Genomic DNA, 19,485 nt, shown 5'->3' on the forward strand with positions numbered 1-19,485 from the left:
TGCACATCTGAGTGCTTTCTCTGCTCACAACACACTCTAATCTGAGAATTAGCAGCACTTCCTATGTTGAAACAGGAAAATCACTAAAATGTACATGACTGAGTGTATTCCAGGATGAGCAGCTTGTGATTAAGGATGACCAAAAAAAAAAATCTAATGTGTAGCAGGAAATCCTGCTCACATCAGTCGTAACGGTTAATTAAAAGTTGCCAACTCATTTGCTACTCTAAGCTTCGTCTGTCAATTCATGCAGGTTTAATTTGCGGCCAAGTCCTATAAGTGTAAGGAACTGTAGATCTACCAGCATGAAGTTTATACAGTGTGTTGTGATTTATCTTGCGCCAAGGAACATATTTGGCAATCTTGTACTATACATACATTCATATATATATTATAGGTTAAAGCGTGCCACCCGTTGAGTGCTCCTCTCCCAGATGTGCCACTATTTATACTGTTGAACCTGATCAAATGTTCAATCTTGTCTCGTTTGAGCAACTAAACATCCCGCAGTGTCTCAGTGCTCCACTTGGGGGCGCCATTTTACATTCCCTACGATACTCCAGCACTTCTACCCACAATGCAGTGGTTTCTTTACCTGTCGGCACTTGTCTCAGTTAACTATCCGTGTCTGATTTTTTCTCTTTTTTCCCCCCCCTCTCTTCGTCAGGACAGTTACTAATGCTTTTAAATCACTGGACACACATAACTGATGCGCTTTATAATTAACTCGTCCTGCAGATTGAAAAACAATACATTACATGGAATGGATTTGCATTTCTGTCTGTAGCAGAAACCCGAGTTTCACCTGAAACCTCCTGGCTCCTTAACCACGCGCCTTCATTTTTACATAGAAGTAAGGAGTCTTGGGCAAGAGTGCTGGAACAGGAAGTGTTTTTATTTCAGCATGGTAAGTCGTTTGTTGTATGCAAATGTTCCGCTTGTGGTTGAAAGTACTCCGTGTGCAACACTTTATAACAGCTGATTATGGGGAATTAAATGTTTATGATTGATTTGTGGTTGAAATTTCTTAGTGACACGAAAGTTGTTGAGGTATATTGTATTAGTTTGTGAGAAAAGCCTACACTGTGCTGATTAGCCTACACTGTGTGCCCAAACGTATTCAATCTGTTTCAGTCATAATCTTAGAGGAGAAAAAACAAAACAGTTGAGTTACCTGTCCAGGTATCCGTGTGTATCTAAGAATCGGCGCATGTTGGGCGCGGCTTTACTGCTAGGTTTTCTTTAACATTTTGCCTGGATAGCCTAGCTGTCTAAGGAATTGTTCATTTTAGTCATAAATAGCTTTTTTCTTGTGTATGTGTTTACACTCCCAAAACAAACAAACAAAGGGACAAGCCCAAAATGGCACAATATTAAGCTTAAATGGTCTTAACAAATCATCAGGGAATTATCAAGAATTAAACAAATAGATAAAGTAACTTAGTATGGTGTAGCTTTTCCCTTTGTTTACTGTAACCCTCTACTGCATGAATTATTACTTTTTACACTAAAAACTTTTTTTTTTAATGGATTTTTATTACTTGAATTAGTTCAAGTTAAAAAAAAAAATTTAAAAAAGGTGACTTTTTAAGAGGAGTAAGTTGGTAAATTGTTGCCATAGTGGCAACATTGTTTAATGGTGGAAAGTATAATCATATAGTGTATATACTGTCAAATAGTGTAGCATAATAGCCAAATGCATGAGATGGCACTTTTTTTTATGTCAATGTTAAATCCCCCTTTTTTCCCAATTACATATGGACATAGTAGTTTTGTATTGTTGCCTGTCAAAAAATTGGAGATAAATTAATTGTTGCAATATGGCAACACCATGCAGTTAAGGGTTAAATGTTTTACTTGATTTTAATTTTCTACACCCGGACATGTTGGTTTGAATTTTACATACAAAATTTGAATCCTTCTCATGATTTTACCTTTTCATACTGCTTTAAATCTGACTGCAAAGCCATCCTAAATCTTTTCTTCCTTTATCTAGCAGCTGTTTGGTTAAACTGCAGGGCTGTTCTACAGTAGAAAGCCTGTGGCATTGCTACAAGATCTTTTGCTTAAAGTCTGTTTAAAGGCCTAGCTGGAAGTGCAACAGATTTAATCGTAGATATTATCATAAAGCAGCTTTACAGAAATTCAGATCTATTGTACATTCAGAAAAGATCATACTAAACTGTATCTTTCCTTTTTGCTGGAGTGCTTCTCTCAAGGGTACATCTTTTGTACCTTTAATATTGAATGTGTTTCGCCTAGAAAATGTGGATACGGTGTACCTTTTTAAAATGTTTTAAAGGTTCCTACATGGATAGTAATAAGTTTTCAGAGTAAAGCTTTGAAGGTAATCTCCATGCACATTTCACAAGGAAAAGATACATACTAATGGTACAAAAGATGTACACTCATGGTTACTACCCTAGCAACAATTAAAAGTACAATTTAATACTACTTTTTTTCTGAGAGTGTAGGTTAATAATAAGCAAGCCAGAGGTGACAAAAACTCTGAGACAACATGAGGAAGAAACCTTACTGAAAAGAGAACCCATCCTCTTCTAGGTTACACTGCATTGTGAGATTATAGATCATTACTCTTCTGTAATAATATATTTAAAAATCAGAGTTCTAACTATGTTGAAAAGATGGACAGAATAAGTGTTATAGTGTTCATGATTACAAGAGCAGTTCTTCCAGGAGAGATTACCCACTGATGAAACTGTATCTACATGAGGGTATCTACAGAGTATGAATAGAGGATGAATCAGGCAGAACGTCACTTATTGTCCAAGCCCCTCCCCCCCCACCCCCCCTTTGGTCCCTCAAAGGGAAATTCACTTTAGGGTCAGGTGAAACATAACATAATCTACTAAACAAAAAACATTTAGAGAATGGATATGTGAAGCTGTAACTCGAAGTTGAGTAATAGTTTGGATGGCTGAGTAGAGATGTTGCTGTTGAGTTGACATGATGAGTAACTGTTTTTTGGTGGAGTTTGGTCAACACCAGCAGTCTTGCTTGCCACTTCCACAAAGTTGCTACATCAGATTCTGGACATTTTAATAATGTAAAGTAATAAGTAAAGCAACCATATTAACACAATGAATTTGAATCAAACCGTTTTATCAAGGATTTCACCCAGTGCTCAGCATGAGATGTTCTTCGCTGCAGAATTCAGGATCTAATAGACAGATAGATGTGTTTTAAAGGTCAATTTTAGGTGGATAAAGGAAATGGAATGCAACTTTGGTTGTGTGGCTGCCCCACCTTTATGTAAATAATAACATAAATTGAATACTATTCATCCATCATTGTTGGACTCATGAAAGGAATATATTTAACCCCTGTGTATATTTTAAAGACATGACTTATTCGATCTGCAATTCAGACTCAATACAGTCTCATTTTAGGTTGTTACTAATATCTGCGTACAGAATTGTTTCATTCTCATTGTTTCATTCAATTTCACACTGAAGTTTAGCTTAATCTGTCCATCACACACAGAAAGCACCTAACTGACACCACTGCACTACACCGTATTTTCAGAGATAGAGAACTTCCACGCTTCTCGCATAACACAAAATATAAACATCCTCAGGCCTTTTATATAGGAGACAACCCATTCAGGTGTTTGGGGTCCAGCCAGTACTATTATCTTAAAATTGAGGGTCAACACAGTGTTTTATTGTAATTATTGTTACAGCCTCCTTCAACATGCTGTCTGTAAAGTTGGCTGTGGTTAGCTGCTCAGAAACTGGTTGTTATCCCTAATCCTGCTGTACATTTCAATGAGGTGTGTTTGTCAACTGTGGATAATTTGGGTTGATGTAAACATGTGTGTAATGCTTTCCAACAATATCTCACAATTCTGTTCAACAGCACAAAAACAGAATCAAAATCTAAATCAAGGATGCATTATATGTATTAAATGTCTTGGTCTGAGTTCATTTGTGTGGTACTCGGTACTCAGTGGTACTCATGTGTTTCCAGACATTTTATGCCCCCAACTCAAAGTTACGTTCATTAATAAGTATACTCATACACTTATTTACCAGCTCAACCACTAGTCCATTCAAGCCAGTGCTGTCAATAGCAAATGTTTTGGCTAAGGCCTTTTGCAAAATAGACATCAGTGTATCAGTAAGTATATTTGAAGTGTTAACATTTACAACCTGATTCCAAAAAAGTTGGGACGCTGTGTAAAATATAAGTAAAAAATGAATGCATTGATTTGCAAATCTCATGAACCCATATGTTATTCACAATAGAATATAAAACATATCAAATGAGTAAACACGTCTCAAAAACGTTGGGACAGGGGCAACAATAGGTTGTTTCTTTTTAGTAACACTTACTTTTCCAGAATTTTGGTGCCTCGTCCCAACTTATTGAGACATGTTGCAGCCATCAAATTCAAAATTACCTTCTTTTTTTTTTTTTTTTTTCCCCTTAAAATGGTACTCAGTTTAAACATTTGATATGTTTGCTATGTTCTTTTGTGAGTAACATATGGGTTTATTAGATTTGCAAATCATTGCATTCTGATTTTATTTACATTTTACCCAGCGTCCCAACTTTTTTGGAATTGGGATTGTATTTATGACAGTGAATGATCTTTTTTTTTTTTTCCAGGGGAGTAAGGAGCGATATCACTGGCAAACCCAAAATGTGAAGGTCAGTGGAGTGGACGACATGGTCCTCCTTGCCAAAATCAGTGAAGAGGCCATCACAGAAAACCTCAAGAAAAGATACATGGATGACTTCATCTTTGTATCCTTGTGGCTAGATGCACAGGGTTTTTTTCTCCATGTGTAGAGCTTCATGGCATGATTTCAGTAGCTGTTATGGCTATGCAAAAAAATTGCTTGTGGGTGTGGGGTGGTGCCCTATGATGTACGTCCAATCCAGTGTGTATTCTCACATCGTGTTGATAAAGCACCTATGATAGAGTGGCTAATGAGTGGAGATGGATTAACAAATTAATCTATGAACAAATAGGCCTGGTGATACAAAACCTAAAACCTCAATAATAACTAAATGATTATATTTTAATAATTATAATTTATCACTTACAATGTCCTTGATCCCTAGTCTCCAGACATACATTGGCCCTGTGCTGATCTCTGTAAATCCTTTTAAGCAGTTGCCGTATTTTACAGACCGTGAAGTGGAGCTGTATCAGGGAGCTGTGAGTAGAATTTGCTTTTCTTTTTTCATTGCAAATGATTTACAAAGATTAGTGGTGTTGTATGTGGACCTGTACTTTCAGCATCAGAAGGTTAAGGAATGAGGAGGATGAAGTGCCAGGATGCCGCTCAGTGAAAATAACAGGAGAATACAGGGCAGGACTGAGTTGGAAAGGCAGAGTGGTGGGGTTGCGTGTCAGCACTTGCCATACTGTGCATAATGAAGTTAAAATATGAATGTGTGTGGGACTAAATCTGAGCTATGAATGTGGCTGGAGAGATGCATTAACAGCTCTCTCTGTGTGTAGTTCCAAATATTTTCCTTCTAAGAATGTATAAGTATGTATAATACAGTGTGCATTTCAGTGATAACTTCAAGTTTTTTGTGTTACTGTTCCTAAATTAGATACATCACCAAAGTTGGTATTTAGTGATCTATATCTATTTGATATTAATATTAATTCAATAATGCTTTTAAATTTGATGTCCGTTTGGATGTTTCCATCCTAGGCACAGTATGAGAATCCGCCACATATTTACGCTTTGGCTGATAACATGTATCGCAACATGATGATTGATGGGGAGAACCAGTGTGTCATCATCAGGTCAGGGTCATTTTACTCCAGGGGTTCTTAACCTTCCCCAATTTTTGATGGGTTTAATGATTATCTTATATCCTGGATCAGTTGTTTGGACTAAAGAAGAACTTTTCTAATGCACTTCTATCTGAATTATTGGATTATCATATATTATGTACTGTATGTGTGTGTATATATAACGGTTGTAGTGGAGAGAGTGGAGCGGGAAAGACAGTAGCAGCCAAGTACATCATGAGCTACGTCTCCAAAGTGTCAGGAGGTGGACCTAAAGTTCAAGTAAGGAATCATTCATATTCCATTCAACAAATACCCACGCACACAGTGAGCTGGAAAGCATTAAAAAAAATCTGAATACAATAATTACTAGATAGAATGGTTCAATGTGTAGCCATTTTTTCTGATCACAGAATTGAGTTAATTGTACTCTTTTAGTTGCTCAGTGATATATATATATATATATATATATATATATATATATATATATATATATATATATATATATATATATATATATTATATATAAATTATATTATATATAATTACTTTGAGCTTGCATTGTCATGATATTGTGAAATAATGTGTCTTATACCCAATCTCTTTCTCTCTCTCTCTCTCTCTCTCTCTCTCTCTCTCTCTCTAGCATGTGAAAGATATCATCCTTCAGTCTAACCCTCTACTGGAAGCTTTTGGGAATGCCAAGACAGTGCGCAATAACAACTCCAGTCGCTTTGTGAGTCAAGCTACTAGATAATTCCAACCTCTATAATTTCTCATTACCAGATTGTATGCTTGGTATGATTCAGTAGGTAGATTTATTTAGGAAGCCTCCACCTTTGCTTCCAGACACATTGCATTTGCAGCACTATCATAGGGCTTTGGTATGCATTCCAGTTCAGAAACCTTTAGGCTAGTGTTAACAGCACACTATCTCTCAACAAGTCAAGACTTGTTTGTGGTTTTTTTTTTTGTTTTTTTTTTTGTTTTTTTTGTTTTTTCCCTGCTTTTTAAGTTTGTGAATTGTCAAGAGTGTGTTATTTAGGGTTGTGTGAGTACAGGGCTGTATGATGTTGTACTGTACCAGTGAGTGTGCATATTCATTTTCAGACTTCAGGCTATTTCCTTGACCTTAGTTTAATCCACTACGTGTTCCCTCAGGGAAAATACTTTGAGATCCAATTTAGCCGAGGCGGAGAGCCTGATGGAGGAAAAATCTCGAACTTCCTGTTGGAGAAATCCAGGGTGGTGTCTCAAAACCATGCGGAAAGAAATTTCCATATTTACTACCAGGTAAAGATTTGAACTCTTCAGCACATTTCCAAATAAAAACGGTTTGTGTAGTGCACAGAAATGTAGTATCGATATGAAAGGTCATGTTAGGAAATTGTATAAAAGGATGACCACATCAGATATTTATGTACATAATAATTTGAAGGCAACTTAATATAAAATTTTGATATGCTTGAGGCAGGGGTTCTCAAACCTTTTTCTCAGACAGGGACCCCATTAACTGTAAGAGAAGATTCTTTGATCCCCTCCAAAGATAATCCAAATATTGAAGTATTTAGCTCATATTGACCCCACTTGGAGAACCACTGGATTAAAGGATGTAAATAGAACCTTTATCAGTTAATTTTCTATTGTGTCACTGGATTCTACAGCTTTTGGCAGGGGCTACCAAAGAGCAGAGGGAAAATTTGGGTGTTACTGCTCCTGATTACTACTTCTACATGAACCAGTCTGGTACCTACACTGTAGAGGACATCAATGACAAGAAGGAGTTCTCCGACACCATGGTGTGTTTGAAGCCTTTGGGGAATATTTTTACTAGTTAATTATTACTGATTCTGCAGATCTAATGTTCAGCCCACACTAATAATAATAATGCGTGCCATTTTTAGGAGGCCATGTCTGTTATAGGTCTGTCTCTGGATGAACAAGATGCTGTGCTGCAGATTGTGGCAGGGATTCTTCATCTGGGCAACATCACTTTCAGAGAGGAGGGCAACTATGCTGTGGTGGAGAGTGAAGATTGTAAGTATCACAGGGCGGGGTTTCTGCTAAGAAATTTTGTTGCCTGCCAGTGTGTCCCGGAATGACAATGTTTACGGGACAAACTGGGGAAAAAAGTCAGGTCATTTCATATCAGTATTTGTTACACTGTAACATTTTTGGACTATGAATAGTATATGTGATTATGGTGGCGGGGACGTGGTCGAGCGTCAGTTATTAGCCCGTGTTTTCTTGTGTGTGTCTGTGCTTTCAGAGAGAGAGAGATTGAGCGCCAACCAGTATGAAAATTCTTCCATGTATGAAAAATGGAAATAATCTGTATATTGTGAAATATATTTTCAATAGGGACTGACGGTTCAAATCCTGGGATTCAGATATTTCCTCCGGGTACTCCAGTTCCCTCCCCAGTCCAAAGACATGTGTTGTAGGCTGATTAGTATCTCTAACTTCTCCATAGTCTGTGAATGTGTGTGTGATTGTGCCCTGCGATGGATTGGCATCTTGTTCAGGGTGTCCCCTGCTTTGTGCCCCAACTTCCCTGGGATAGGCTCCCGCGACCCTGTGTAGGATATTTTTAATATTGTATCATATATATATATATATATATATATATATATATATATATATATATATATATATATATATATATATATATATATATATATATATATATATAAAATCAACTTCTATAATCCAGAATATTGTATAGGTTATTCTATTGTCTCATATTTTTTAATGTGTTTGAAACACTGTGTAGCTGTGGCTTTGTTTCATAAGCTACTTCAGGAGGTCTAAGATGCACTTTAGTGTTCTACACGTTATAAAATTACAAATACATCCATCTCTTCAAGTGATATTTGACGGGCAAAATCCTTCCTAATACATTGTCAATAAGTACGTGTTCTATGACTGCTGAAGTTGGTGCCTTTTAAGAAAATTAAAAATGCCACGTAAAATAGCTGAAAACAAGAAACATCTGATGCAGATGTGCATATTAATGCATTTGAGGGGCCGAATTGGACACACCTTTAACTAAAACTGTTATTAGATAACCCTTATCCTAATAAAATCTTATGAAGATACAGTCCATACACAAGATGCCAAATACAGATATGACACGTTGATGAAGGCAGAAGTCAGTAAATTGCCCCACAAAAATATTGAATATTTGACTTGCTAGAGGAAACTTGAATGGTGTGTTTGAAACACTGTGTAGCTCTGGCTTTGTTTATACAATGAACTGTTGATGGGTGCAGATGTGTGGAGCCTGGGAAAATTCTTCACATAATGAGATTCTGACATTTTCTGTTATATGAAGTTGTTAAAAATGACGTGATTTCCTGAACTTAAATGTGTTTCACTTTTGCATAATAAGTTAAAACATTTTAAAGTATCGTTCCCGCCAAAAGGGAGAAAATAGCATTCAATTCTGGCGTTAATGAAAGACAATACCACATTGATTAACAGTGCCTGTTATTCCTCATTTCATTCAAACTTCATTTGTGCTAATTTGTATTAAATATTATAGAAAAGTTATAAATATTACTATGAAAACTGTCTAACTTCATTACACCAGCCCCCCCCCCCCCCCCCCCTTTTTTCTTTTAAGGTAAGTTGTTAAAAGTTTGAAACTCATTTGCCAGAAGTTATCTGATGAGTTTTTCCAGATTCCAGAACAACATACAAATACTATGTGTAGGAAAGGCTGTTGCATGAGAGCAACAGCTGATCTAAAACTTGATTTGTTCTTTTTCTATTGTGCAAAAAACCTATGCATACAGGGAATTTCAACAAACTCCATTTATTCTTAGCTTTACCGAGTGTATATCATCTCACGTCATGCATTACGTGTGAGTCTATAGACTAAACCTTATTTCCTTATTTAATAGGACTGCCTCCTCTTGTATGCTGTGCTGTCATTTTAAGGATGTATCACATCCTCACGTTTTGCTTTTTTCCTTCCATCTTCCATCACTCCTGTGCAGTTCTTGCTTTCCCAGCGTATCTTTTGGGAATAGCTCAGGATGGCTTGAAGAAGAAACTGACAAGTCGGATCATGGACAGTAAATGGGGGGGCAAGACTGAGAGCATTTCTGTCACTCTGAACACAGAGCAGGCCTGCTTTTCACGCGACGCTTTGTCAAAAGCGCTCTACTCCCGACTTTTTGACTACCTCGTTGATGTAAGTCTCCATAATATAAAACAAACATTTGTAGTTTACACATTTTGGATTCATCACAACTCAGAAATCAAATCAGTAGCAGTGGTGGCTCAATAGTTAAGGCTCTGGGTTAATGACCAGAAGGTCAGGGGTTCAAGCCCCAGCACTGCCAAGCTGCCACTGTTGGGCCCTTGACCAGGGTCCTTAACCTTCTCTGCTCCTTCTCTGTCCAAAGTCAATAAACAAAGCCATGCAAAAAGATCACGAGGAATTCAACATTGGAGTTTTGGACATTTATGGCTTTGAAATCTTCCAGGTAAGAAGATATAATCACTTAGTACAGAGGAAAGTGTTTTAATGGAACAATGAAAATGCAGTTAAACCAGCTTACTTCTGTGTTGGTCTTATTTGTGTCACATACAGCAAAATGGATTCGAGCAGTTCTGCATAAACTTTGTGAACGAGAAGCTTCAGCAGATTTTTATTGAGCTCACTCTGAAAGCTGAGCAGGTCAGCAGCACAGTTTTTATATCCTAAAAAGATTTACGTTAAGACCTTAGGATGGGATTATTAGCGTTTCTAACTTTTGCTCTTTACAGGAAGAGTATGTACAGGAAGGAATCAAGTGGACACCAATCGAGTACTTCAACAACAAAATCGTATGTGACTTAATAGAATCCAAAGTGGTGAGTTTACATTACTATATTTTGAAACTGATTGACTGTCATAGAATTGGCATTTAATCGCATGTCAGGAGATAATATTGATCTGTGTTATTTCCAGAACCCTGTGGGGATCATGAGTATTTTGGATGATGTGTGTGCTACCATGCATGCCAAGGGTGAGGGTGCAGACCAAACTCTGATTCAGAAGCTGCAGATGCAGATCAGCACTCACGAGCACTTCAACAGCTGGAACAAGGGCTTTATAGTGCATCATTATGCAGGCAAGGTAAGAAGCTCCTAATGCAACATTTATCATGTCCCAGTAAGTGACCCTTTGGATATTTTATGGTCACATAATAAATAAAAGGGACATTTGCTGTAGGCGTAGGGCTTTTTTTGAATAAACCTTCATGTAAAATGAAACAGAAGTGAGTTTATGTGCACTACAGACTTTGCTCTAATATTCTCCCAAATATATGGAGAACACCACCCATAGAAGGATTGTTTATCTACTTGATTTACTGTCTTCTGCTGGTGTAAATGCATTGTCCTTAATATTCAGAAATCAATACAGGTTGTGTAACCTACAATCCAGAGTAACATTTTGTATCATTTTAATTTTTGTACATTCTTATTTCTACCTCCAGTTTTCTCCTTAGAAGGATAGTTAGAAAGCTGAACAAAAGCTAATAACTGTATAAAGGTTTACTGTTCAAAGGAACGCACAATTTAAAACTAATACAGTCCATTCCTGCTGTCTGAGAAATTCTTGTATGGTACTGAATAAGAATATTATGTACCAATGACTTTATTTTTTTGGCTCCACCACTCCGTCCATGTTTCATTCGGCAACAAAAATAAAAAAAAACTTTTAATAGTGTTACTATTGTTACACCTTAATTTTGTGTTCCTATTAGTAAAGAATGATGTAAAATTTTTGATAAATATGATTTGTTAAATTTGTATTTGTTTTTCACATTTAAATTCACAATATTTTCCTCTACTTTTCTTCATTCTTACTTTGTTTTCTGCATCTTACCAGTGTTTCAGGACTAAATAGTGCACCGATTTTGTAAATACCAGCCCAGTGGAAACATCTCATAATCGACTTAAACAAGTGATGTTGCTTGTTTTTGTTGTAGGTATCATATAATGTGAGCGGCTTTTGTGAGAGGAACAGAGATGTCCTCTTCAATGACATCATCGAGCTGATGCAAAGCAGTGAATTGTAAATATGGCTTTTGCTTCATCTGGAACATTTCTTAGTTTCTGCTTTGTACGGTCTGTTTTTTAGCATTTTCTAGCAGGTTGTTTAGGAAATTGTTTAAATGGTGTACCAAGTGTATCTGCAATTCTATAAATATCACAGGTCTAGAAATACTTTTAAACATTGCAGAATGCAACTTTAACATATCTGTGAGAATACATTTTTCTAGTAATATGTTCCTGGTGGTGCTTAATATTCTTTCATATTATGTGGTAAATACCACATATGAGAGAATAATATGCACACTTGCCCTTTTTGGACTCCAAAGTAATTTATACACATCTTTTTTAGTCTTTTTAGTAGTATAACTAATTATCACTGCAAAAATTTCTTTTTGAAAATAGTACCTTTATCCGAGACCTTTTCCCAGAAAATCTTGAGGCTGAGAAAAAGGGTCGACCCACCACTGCAGGCACTAAGATCAAGGTATGACGCTAATCAAAAAAGACAAAAATGTGTGCTTTTGAAATATCCATTGCCAGAGGTGTAACCTGGCCTGGGCATTCATGGCTGTAGACCCGAAGATTTTTCTTCAGCCCCATTTAATTCTTCACTTTTGTCACTACGTAACCGAATGTCAGTAAATGAAGGTGGCGGTGTTGTAATTTTGTATCTTCGATGAACAGTGTTAAGACCAATCAGACAAGGTTTACAGGAAAATATGTGGAAATACTCGTGTCTTATCTGCCGAACGCTTGCTCACAGTCAGTTATTGTGAGGGGGAAATGGATATGTGTTTTTAAAACCAGTAAAGGGGTTGAAACTGAAACACTAACATCCACTCCTTGCTAAGCAAATAGCCCTCTCATGCAAGAACAAAATGGATGGAAACAATTATTTAGAAGTCTATTACGAATCTGCACAAAGCCCCGGATGATTAACAGTCCAGCTAACGCCCTGCCCATTGCTCTTGCCCCTGTAGAAACAGGCCAATAACCTGGTGCAGACACTGATGAAGTGCACTCCTCATTACATTCGTTGCATTAAACCCAACGAGACCAAGAAATCACGGGACTGGGAGGAGAGCCGGGTGAAGCACCAAGTGGAGTATCTGGGTCTGCGGGAAAACATCCGTGTACGGAGAGCTGGCTACGCCTTCCGTCGCATCTTCAAGAAGTTCTTGCAGAGGTGAGCCTCACCAAGATTCACCCTAAAAAACCCTAGAAACACTTAACTATCGGGCTGGCTTTGTTACTTCTAGTTAACAAAGACTGTTACACACAGATACGCAATCCTGACAAAGGAGACTTGGCCACAGTGGCGTGGAGATGAAAAACAGGGTGTCCTGCACCTTCTGAGGTCAGTCAACATGGAGCCAGACCAGTACCAACTGGGCAAGAGCAAGATCTTCATTAAGGCCCCAGAATCAGTGAGAGCATTTGGAGTTTATTTTTTTAAATATGCCTCAATATATCCATTTTAACAGTGTTTCATATTCAACTGGGATTATTTTTATTTTATTTATATACTTCTGTTAGCATAAAGTCCTCTACAGTACTGTGCAAAAAATTAGGCACCCTAATTTTTTTAAACAGAAATTTTGTGTTAAATGTTTATTCTATAACTTCTGCATTATTGAGTCAAGAATTTTTTTTTTCTCCAAGCATTACTTTTTCAATAAAAAATTAAATGTTAAGTTTTTTGTGTGGCAGTAAAGAAAACAACATATTACATAATACACCATTTTTTAGACCAAAATCATAATGAAGTTTGTCCTGGTTTATCTGCAAAAACAGAAACGGGCAGGACAGTCAGAGCCTCCAGAGGAACTGTGACAGATTCTCCAGGATGCTCAGAAAACCTTACAATCTAATTTCCTTATAAAATTGCAGAAAGTGTACCTGAGATGACTGCTGCATTTTTAAACAGCAAAGGGTTGTTACACTTAATATTGACTTTGTTTACTTTATTACTGTTTACTGCTTTTAATAGTGGACTTTTTCATGTACAAATGTTTAATTTCATTATTTTTGAAGGCATCTTTGCTTTATAACATTTCTTTGCATGTGCCTAAGACTTTTGCACAGTACTGTATTTAAAAAAAAAAAAAAAAAAAAAAAAAATTCTAAAAGCTTATTAAGCGGTATTTCAGTATCATGAAATGAAATTGGGGAATCTTGAGGTATTCACAAAACTAGTTCAGTTAAGAGATTAGTTAAGATTGCTTAAGCCCTCCTTTTATAATGTTTAGTTGGAATGCTGTTTAGGTCAGTTGTTGTTCCTTTCTATTTTATCGTTGGGCTAAGTCTCACGAAAACAAGCCATGACTAGAATGTCATAATGAGAGTAATGATGTCCTAAAGCTGTGTCTCACTCACAGTCAGCCACTGTCTCATGCAGCTGTTCCTTCTGGAAGAGATGAGGGAGAGAAAGTATAATGGATATGCTCGGGTCATCCAGCAAGCATGGCGTAAGCATATCGCTGTTCGCAAATATGTCCGGATGCGAGAGGAAGGTAACATTGTACATTTATACTCCACACCAGTCTACCTTTTGATCGTTTCTTGTATCTTAAAAGATCTTAAAAGTCACGTTCTGAAAAGGGGCTCTTGTATTTTCAGCATCTGACATCCTGTTAAATAAAAAGGAGCGACGGAAGAACAGCCTGAACCGTAACTTTGTGGGTGACTACATTGGCACAGACAGTCGCCCTGAGATCCGGCAGTTTGTGGGTCGCAGGGAGAGGATTGAATTTGCTGATGTGGTAATCAAATATGATCGCAGATTTAAGGTATAGTTACATTTCTTACACTGGAGATAGAGAAGTAACATGCTTGTTCATTCTAGAGTCCCAAGGCATCATGGGATCTTTTCTGTATTCTCACTCAATACTCGCAGACTGCCAAGCGGGACCTGATCTTGACATCCAAGTTCCTCTACTTGATTGGTCGGGAGAAAGTAAAGCAAGGTCCAGAGAAGGGACAGATTCAGGAGGTCCTCAAAAGGCAGATTGAGCTGGAAAAAATTCAGTCCATCTCTCTGAGGTATGTCATCATTTTTACAAAATGAAAAACCCATCACATCTTCACACTGTGTAAAATTAACAGTAATAATAAAATAATAATAGGGATGCACTAATGTCCTTTTTCCATTTACAATACAGTATTCGTATAAATACATTGAGTATAGGCAGATACCAAAATAGCCGATACTGACATCCTCACAGTAACCAAACTGCCTCCCTGCAAGCTTCTGATGCCAAGTAATGTGAAACATCACAGCAATGATGGTGGAGTGACTTGAAACAGTTTGTGTCATACAATCCCCTCAGATACCATTGGAACGGCAAAGACAATTCATTTGTTTTTGATGAAGACTGAAGACATTTGAAACCACTGGTGTGCTGAACAAACAGACTGCAAGGCTTATCTGTTCCTATACTTTTTCTCGCCTAAAAATTGGGTGTTCTGATACAAAAGGTTCATGAATACCAGGAAATAAAAGCTGAAATCCTAATCTCTCATCTCATATCATTGTTTTGATTTCAAACCCAAATATCTTTGGTGTATAGCACAAAGTAATGAATTGGCCTTGCTGTTCCAATAGATTTTTGCAGACTGTGCCATGATGGTCAACATTACTCACGTTCACATCATAAAATACATTACCATCATCAGATACTTGGATAGACCTGTTCAGAAAATATGGATGATCTGATTTCAGCATTTTAGGCCGGCGTTGATCCTGATATTGATTCAGATTTAAACAGAGTGTATCATTGTGCTGGTTTGAAAAAAAAAAAATCACCTAAGTTTTGTCTTCTGTCTGTAGTTTCCCTAATCTTCATTTCATCTGCTTCTCTCCTTTCAGCACTCTGCAGGATGACTTCTTCATTGTGCATGAGGAGCGCTATGACAGTGTGCTGGAGTCTGTCTTTAAAACAGAGTTTTTAAGTCTTCTCTACAAACGTTATGAAGAAAGGACTAAGAAGAAGCTACCACTGAAGTTCAACAACCTGTAACTCTAGGACACTTTTCATATGAGTCTCATATTATTTGATTTTATAGACAGGATGTGTATGAGGAATGTGACTGCAATGTTTATTGCTGTGTTCAAACATAATTCACATTTATCTCCCATTGTCAATAAAACACTGCAATCAAATAGTTTGTCTAGATCAACTTAATGTTGTTGTTAAAATGGAATTGAATAGAGGTAAGAACTGAATTTGTGATTATATAATGTCCTTCCCAGACTTGAATTTAAAGTGAAAAAAGGCAGCTGGGGGCCGTTTGCATCTGCTGGCTCTCGGCAGATCCAGTTTCAGGTGGGCCAGGGAGATAATGTGGTGCTCAAACCCAGTAACAAGACACTGATTGTGAGCATTGGACCAGGCCTTCCCAAGAACTCAAGTAAGTCTTTCATCCTTTCTGTGTGTAATATACTTGTAAGTGCTGCTGCTCACATTTTCCGCAAAAACTAAATTATATTTATATTTAAGGATTATATTTATTCAAGCAGGGTGAGTACATGAGTATAATCTCAAGGCTTTCTGTCCCTTCAGGGCCCAGTCGTCGCGACAACCGGAAAAGCAGATACATGGGAAATCAGAACAAAGGGAGATATTCGCACGGTAAGAGTCTATCATTCAACACTAAAGAGGTCATAGCCATAGCTTTGATGGTGGCCTGCTATGATAGGAACGCTGAAATAGGTAATCATATGCATTATAGATAACATCATAACATAAACAGATCAACACATCTGATATGTTATATATCTGATATACACATCTTGGTATACAGCATAAACAAATAAACTGGCCTTGCTGTTCCAATAGTTTGGAGGGGACTGTATACAGTTTTCTCTTACCAAGTAATTTAATATTTGCACTGCCATGTCTGCTCTATATGTGCATTTTAAAATGTTCCTCTTTGAAACTGTAACATGATGAGTAGATACTGTAATGACATTAAATTGGGTTTAAATTGGGTTGTTAAATCCTGTGATTTCAGAGCCATCAGTGGGCACTGGTCGAGGAGGGACAAACCGGAGCCGTCAGACGCACTCCAGAGCATCTCTGCTGCGCCAGCAATCCAGTGTGGATCAGCCCACCCTTCCGCGCCACCATGGTCCTCGGCCCAGCCAGAATCGGACCCTGAACAACAGTGACATGGGCTTCATGAAAGTCCCTGACCAGGGAGTGGCAGGGTGAGAGGAAATGAATTATTCACTGTATCATTCACTGTTCTTTACTATACATTAATGCAATGATGAACACAACATGAATACAAAGATAATAACCTATTGTTTAGCATTCATATAGCTCACATAATACTTACTGTATGCTATTTTCTAGAAGCAAAGAAAGATTTTTCTGACCTCATACATGCTGTATATTTTCTTTATTCTGTTCACACATTCACTATAGTCTTCACCGACGAATGTCAAAAGAGGTCAAGCCTGTCCCTGGAGCAGGGGTGCCAAAGCCTGCACCGAAGCCCAAACCTCGGTCCCCACAGTGCCGTGCTCTGTATGCGTATGATGCCCAGGACACTGATGAGCTCAGCTTCAATGCAAATGACGTTATAGACATCTTAAATGAAGGTATTAAACACCAGTACACACTGACAAAGATTGCAGACATTGCACATGTAACAGCATATATGCATTCATTTGTTCATGTGTGTGCTACTGTATTTTCTCTGTCCAGACCCCTCAGGTTGGTGGTATGGTCGTCTCCGTGGAAGAGAAGGCATGTTTCCTGGCAACTATGTTGAGAAGATTTAGATCAGGACCCTAGCTGTAGAAGATTTGATTACTGATTTTTGAGTAGCCACGGATCAAACCCAAATACACAGCAATTTAGGAGATGGTATGATGTATACCTACACCTACAGTACCTACAGTAGACCTCAGACTCTTTGTATGAATTTCAGAGACAAAATAATCCAATTAAATGTATCATTTTGTGTTCATCTTCTTGATCATGTTTTATATAGGACATTGAAGTTTATTTTAATAGCTTTTTTTTTTAACAATCACAAGATGTATTTTACACACACTCATATATATATATATATATATATATATATATATATATATATATATATATATATATATATATAATTACAGTAATGTGGGTTAAAACTGTGTAGAAGCCTAAAGTCAATTCTACTGTTTTTTGTTTGTTTGTTTGTTTGTTTTTTTTAAGTCATATAGATTGTTTTAAAATCATAAACAGTTTTAAAAATTTTATGTTTTCTATCTGTAAATGTGTCATCTGGATGTACACTGAAAATGAATAACAATAAAGACCAATATAACATTTTCGAAAAAGAATAAAAATGACAATAAATTAAGAGGATTTGCTTATATTTGTTATACTAATTTATAGTTATGAGCTTGGGACTACTAAATTGTCTTTTACATGGTACAACATCCTAATAACCCTAAAGTTCAGATAGCTGTGTCCATACAGGTAATCAGCCTTACATAGATTTTCTGATCTGGCATTTTGAAAGTGATTAATGTACTAATTTACTAATGACATATATAATATACATATTTATTTATAGAAATTAATTTCTGAGTCTAAATTATGTGTACTTGATCAAACTGATCCTGGATAATATTAGGAATTCTTTCAGATTCTCTGTCAACTTTTTTGTACTTTTACTGTTTATGTCTGTAATTATTGTGGCTACCCGGTGATTAAGTGTAAATTTCTCTTCTAACCTTTGTTAAACTACCCTGATAAAAAAAAATATAAATAAATAAAAAATCAGCTTGGTCTAGCCATCTAACCAGCTGCCAAAGGAATGGAGTTGAACAATCTGGTATACTATCTAAAAATTCTTTTATGGTAAATTATTTTCCAGTTGCCTTATTATTTTTATTAGTATTATTTTAATTAAAAATTGATCAATAACTAATAATCTGTACAATAATACAATATATGTAAGACCTAAGAATTTGTGTAACTACTATACAATATGTTCCACATTATCCTTCGCAAACCATGTCTTCCTTATCCTTCCTTTGTGTACAGGGGCACTGTTATGCTTAAATAGGTTTGGGTGCCTTAGTTCCAGTGAAGGGAAAACTTAAATATTACCGCATACCAAGACATTTTATAACAAGTGTGTGCTTCCAACCTAGCGGCAGCAGTTTGTCCGTATACTCTGTTATATTTGCCTTACTGCTGTGTTGTTTTGGTAACTATAATTCGTCTACGATGTAGCATAATCTGTAGTAATTCAGAAACCCTAACCGTGATTTCCATTCTATGAGCATTTACCAGCTGGCAAAGATGGTTTACTATAGTAGTATAGAATATAGATTATACCATGCTTTGACGGAGAGTTTTCCATGAGTCATGCTCGTGACTCTAGCAATTTGGAAGGTGGCACTGTGGTGTATTTTTAAAGGTGGACTTGCCAAAACCCAGTACGAAAAGGAATGCTGGGAGGGTTTTTTTAGGGGGTCAAGCCCGAATGTCTGTAACTCTATTGTATTTGTAATGATTTTTAGGGGTTCAAACACGTAGCTGATTGTGGCCAGTTGGTGGCGCTCTAACAGAACAAAACATGAAATTGGCACTAAATGTGGGACCATTGGTTTAATAGACTTGATAGATAAATAAATATTGCAAGAA

At 36.9% G+C, this 19,485-nt stretch overlaps 1 protein-coding gene across 1 annotated transcript; it reads left to right on the plus strand.

Annotated features, from left to right (window-relative positions):
* Positions 1-597: 597 nt before the first annotated feature.
* On the plus strand, positions 598-18,190 carry myo1eb (myosin IEb). The gene is made up of 27 exons (XM_017478490.3): positions 598-907; positions 4,633-4,770; positions 5,099-5,188; positions 5,697-5,791; positions 5,974-6,061; positions 6,426-6,515; positions 6,941-7,072; positions 7,444-7,578; positions 7,684-7,816; positions 9,781-9,977; positions 10,192-10,272; positions 10,380-10,466; positions 10,556-10,642; positions 10,740-10,907; positions 11,764-11,849; positions 12,233-12,314; positions 12,811-13,016; positions 13,113-13,257; positions 14,229-14,343; positions 14,450-14,619; positions 14,727-14,872; positions 15,699-15,845; positions 16,083-16,240; positions 16,393-16,461; positions 16,844-17,039; positions 17,260-17,435; positions 17,542-18,190. The coding sequence occupies exons 1-27, from the start codon at positions 905-907 to the stop codon at positions 17,616-17,618; spliced, it is 3,297 nt and encodes a 1,098-aa protein (XP_017333979.1). The 5' UTR covers positions 598-904; the 3' UTR covers positions 17,619-18,190.
* The last annotated feature ends 1,295 nt before the right edge of the window (positions 18,191-19,485 follow it).

Source organism: Ictalurus punctatus, chromosome 1 (assembly GCF_001660625.3).
Source record: "Ictalurus punctatus breed USDA103 chromosome 1, Coco_2.0, whole genome shotgun sequence".
NCBI lineage: Eukaryota > Metazoa > Chordata > Actinopteri > Siluriformes > Ictaluridae > Ictalurus > Ictalurus punctatus.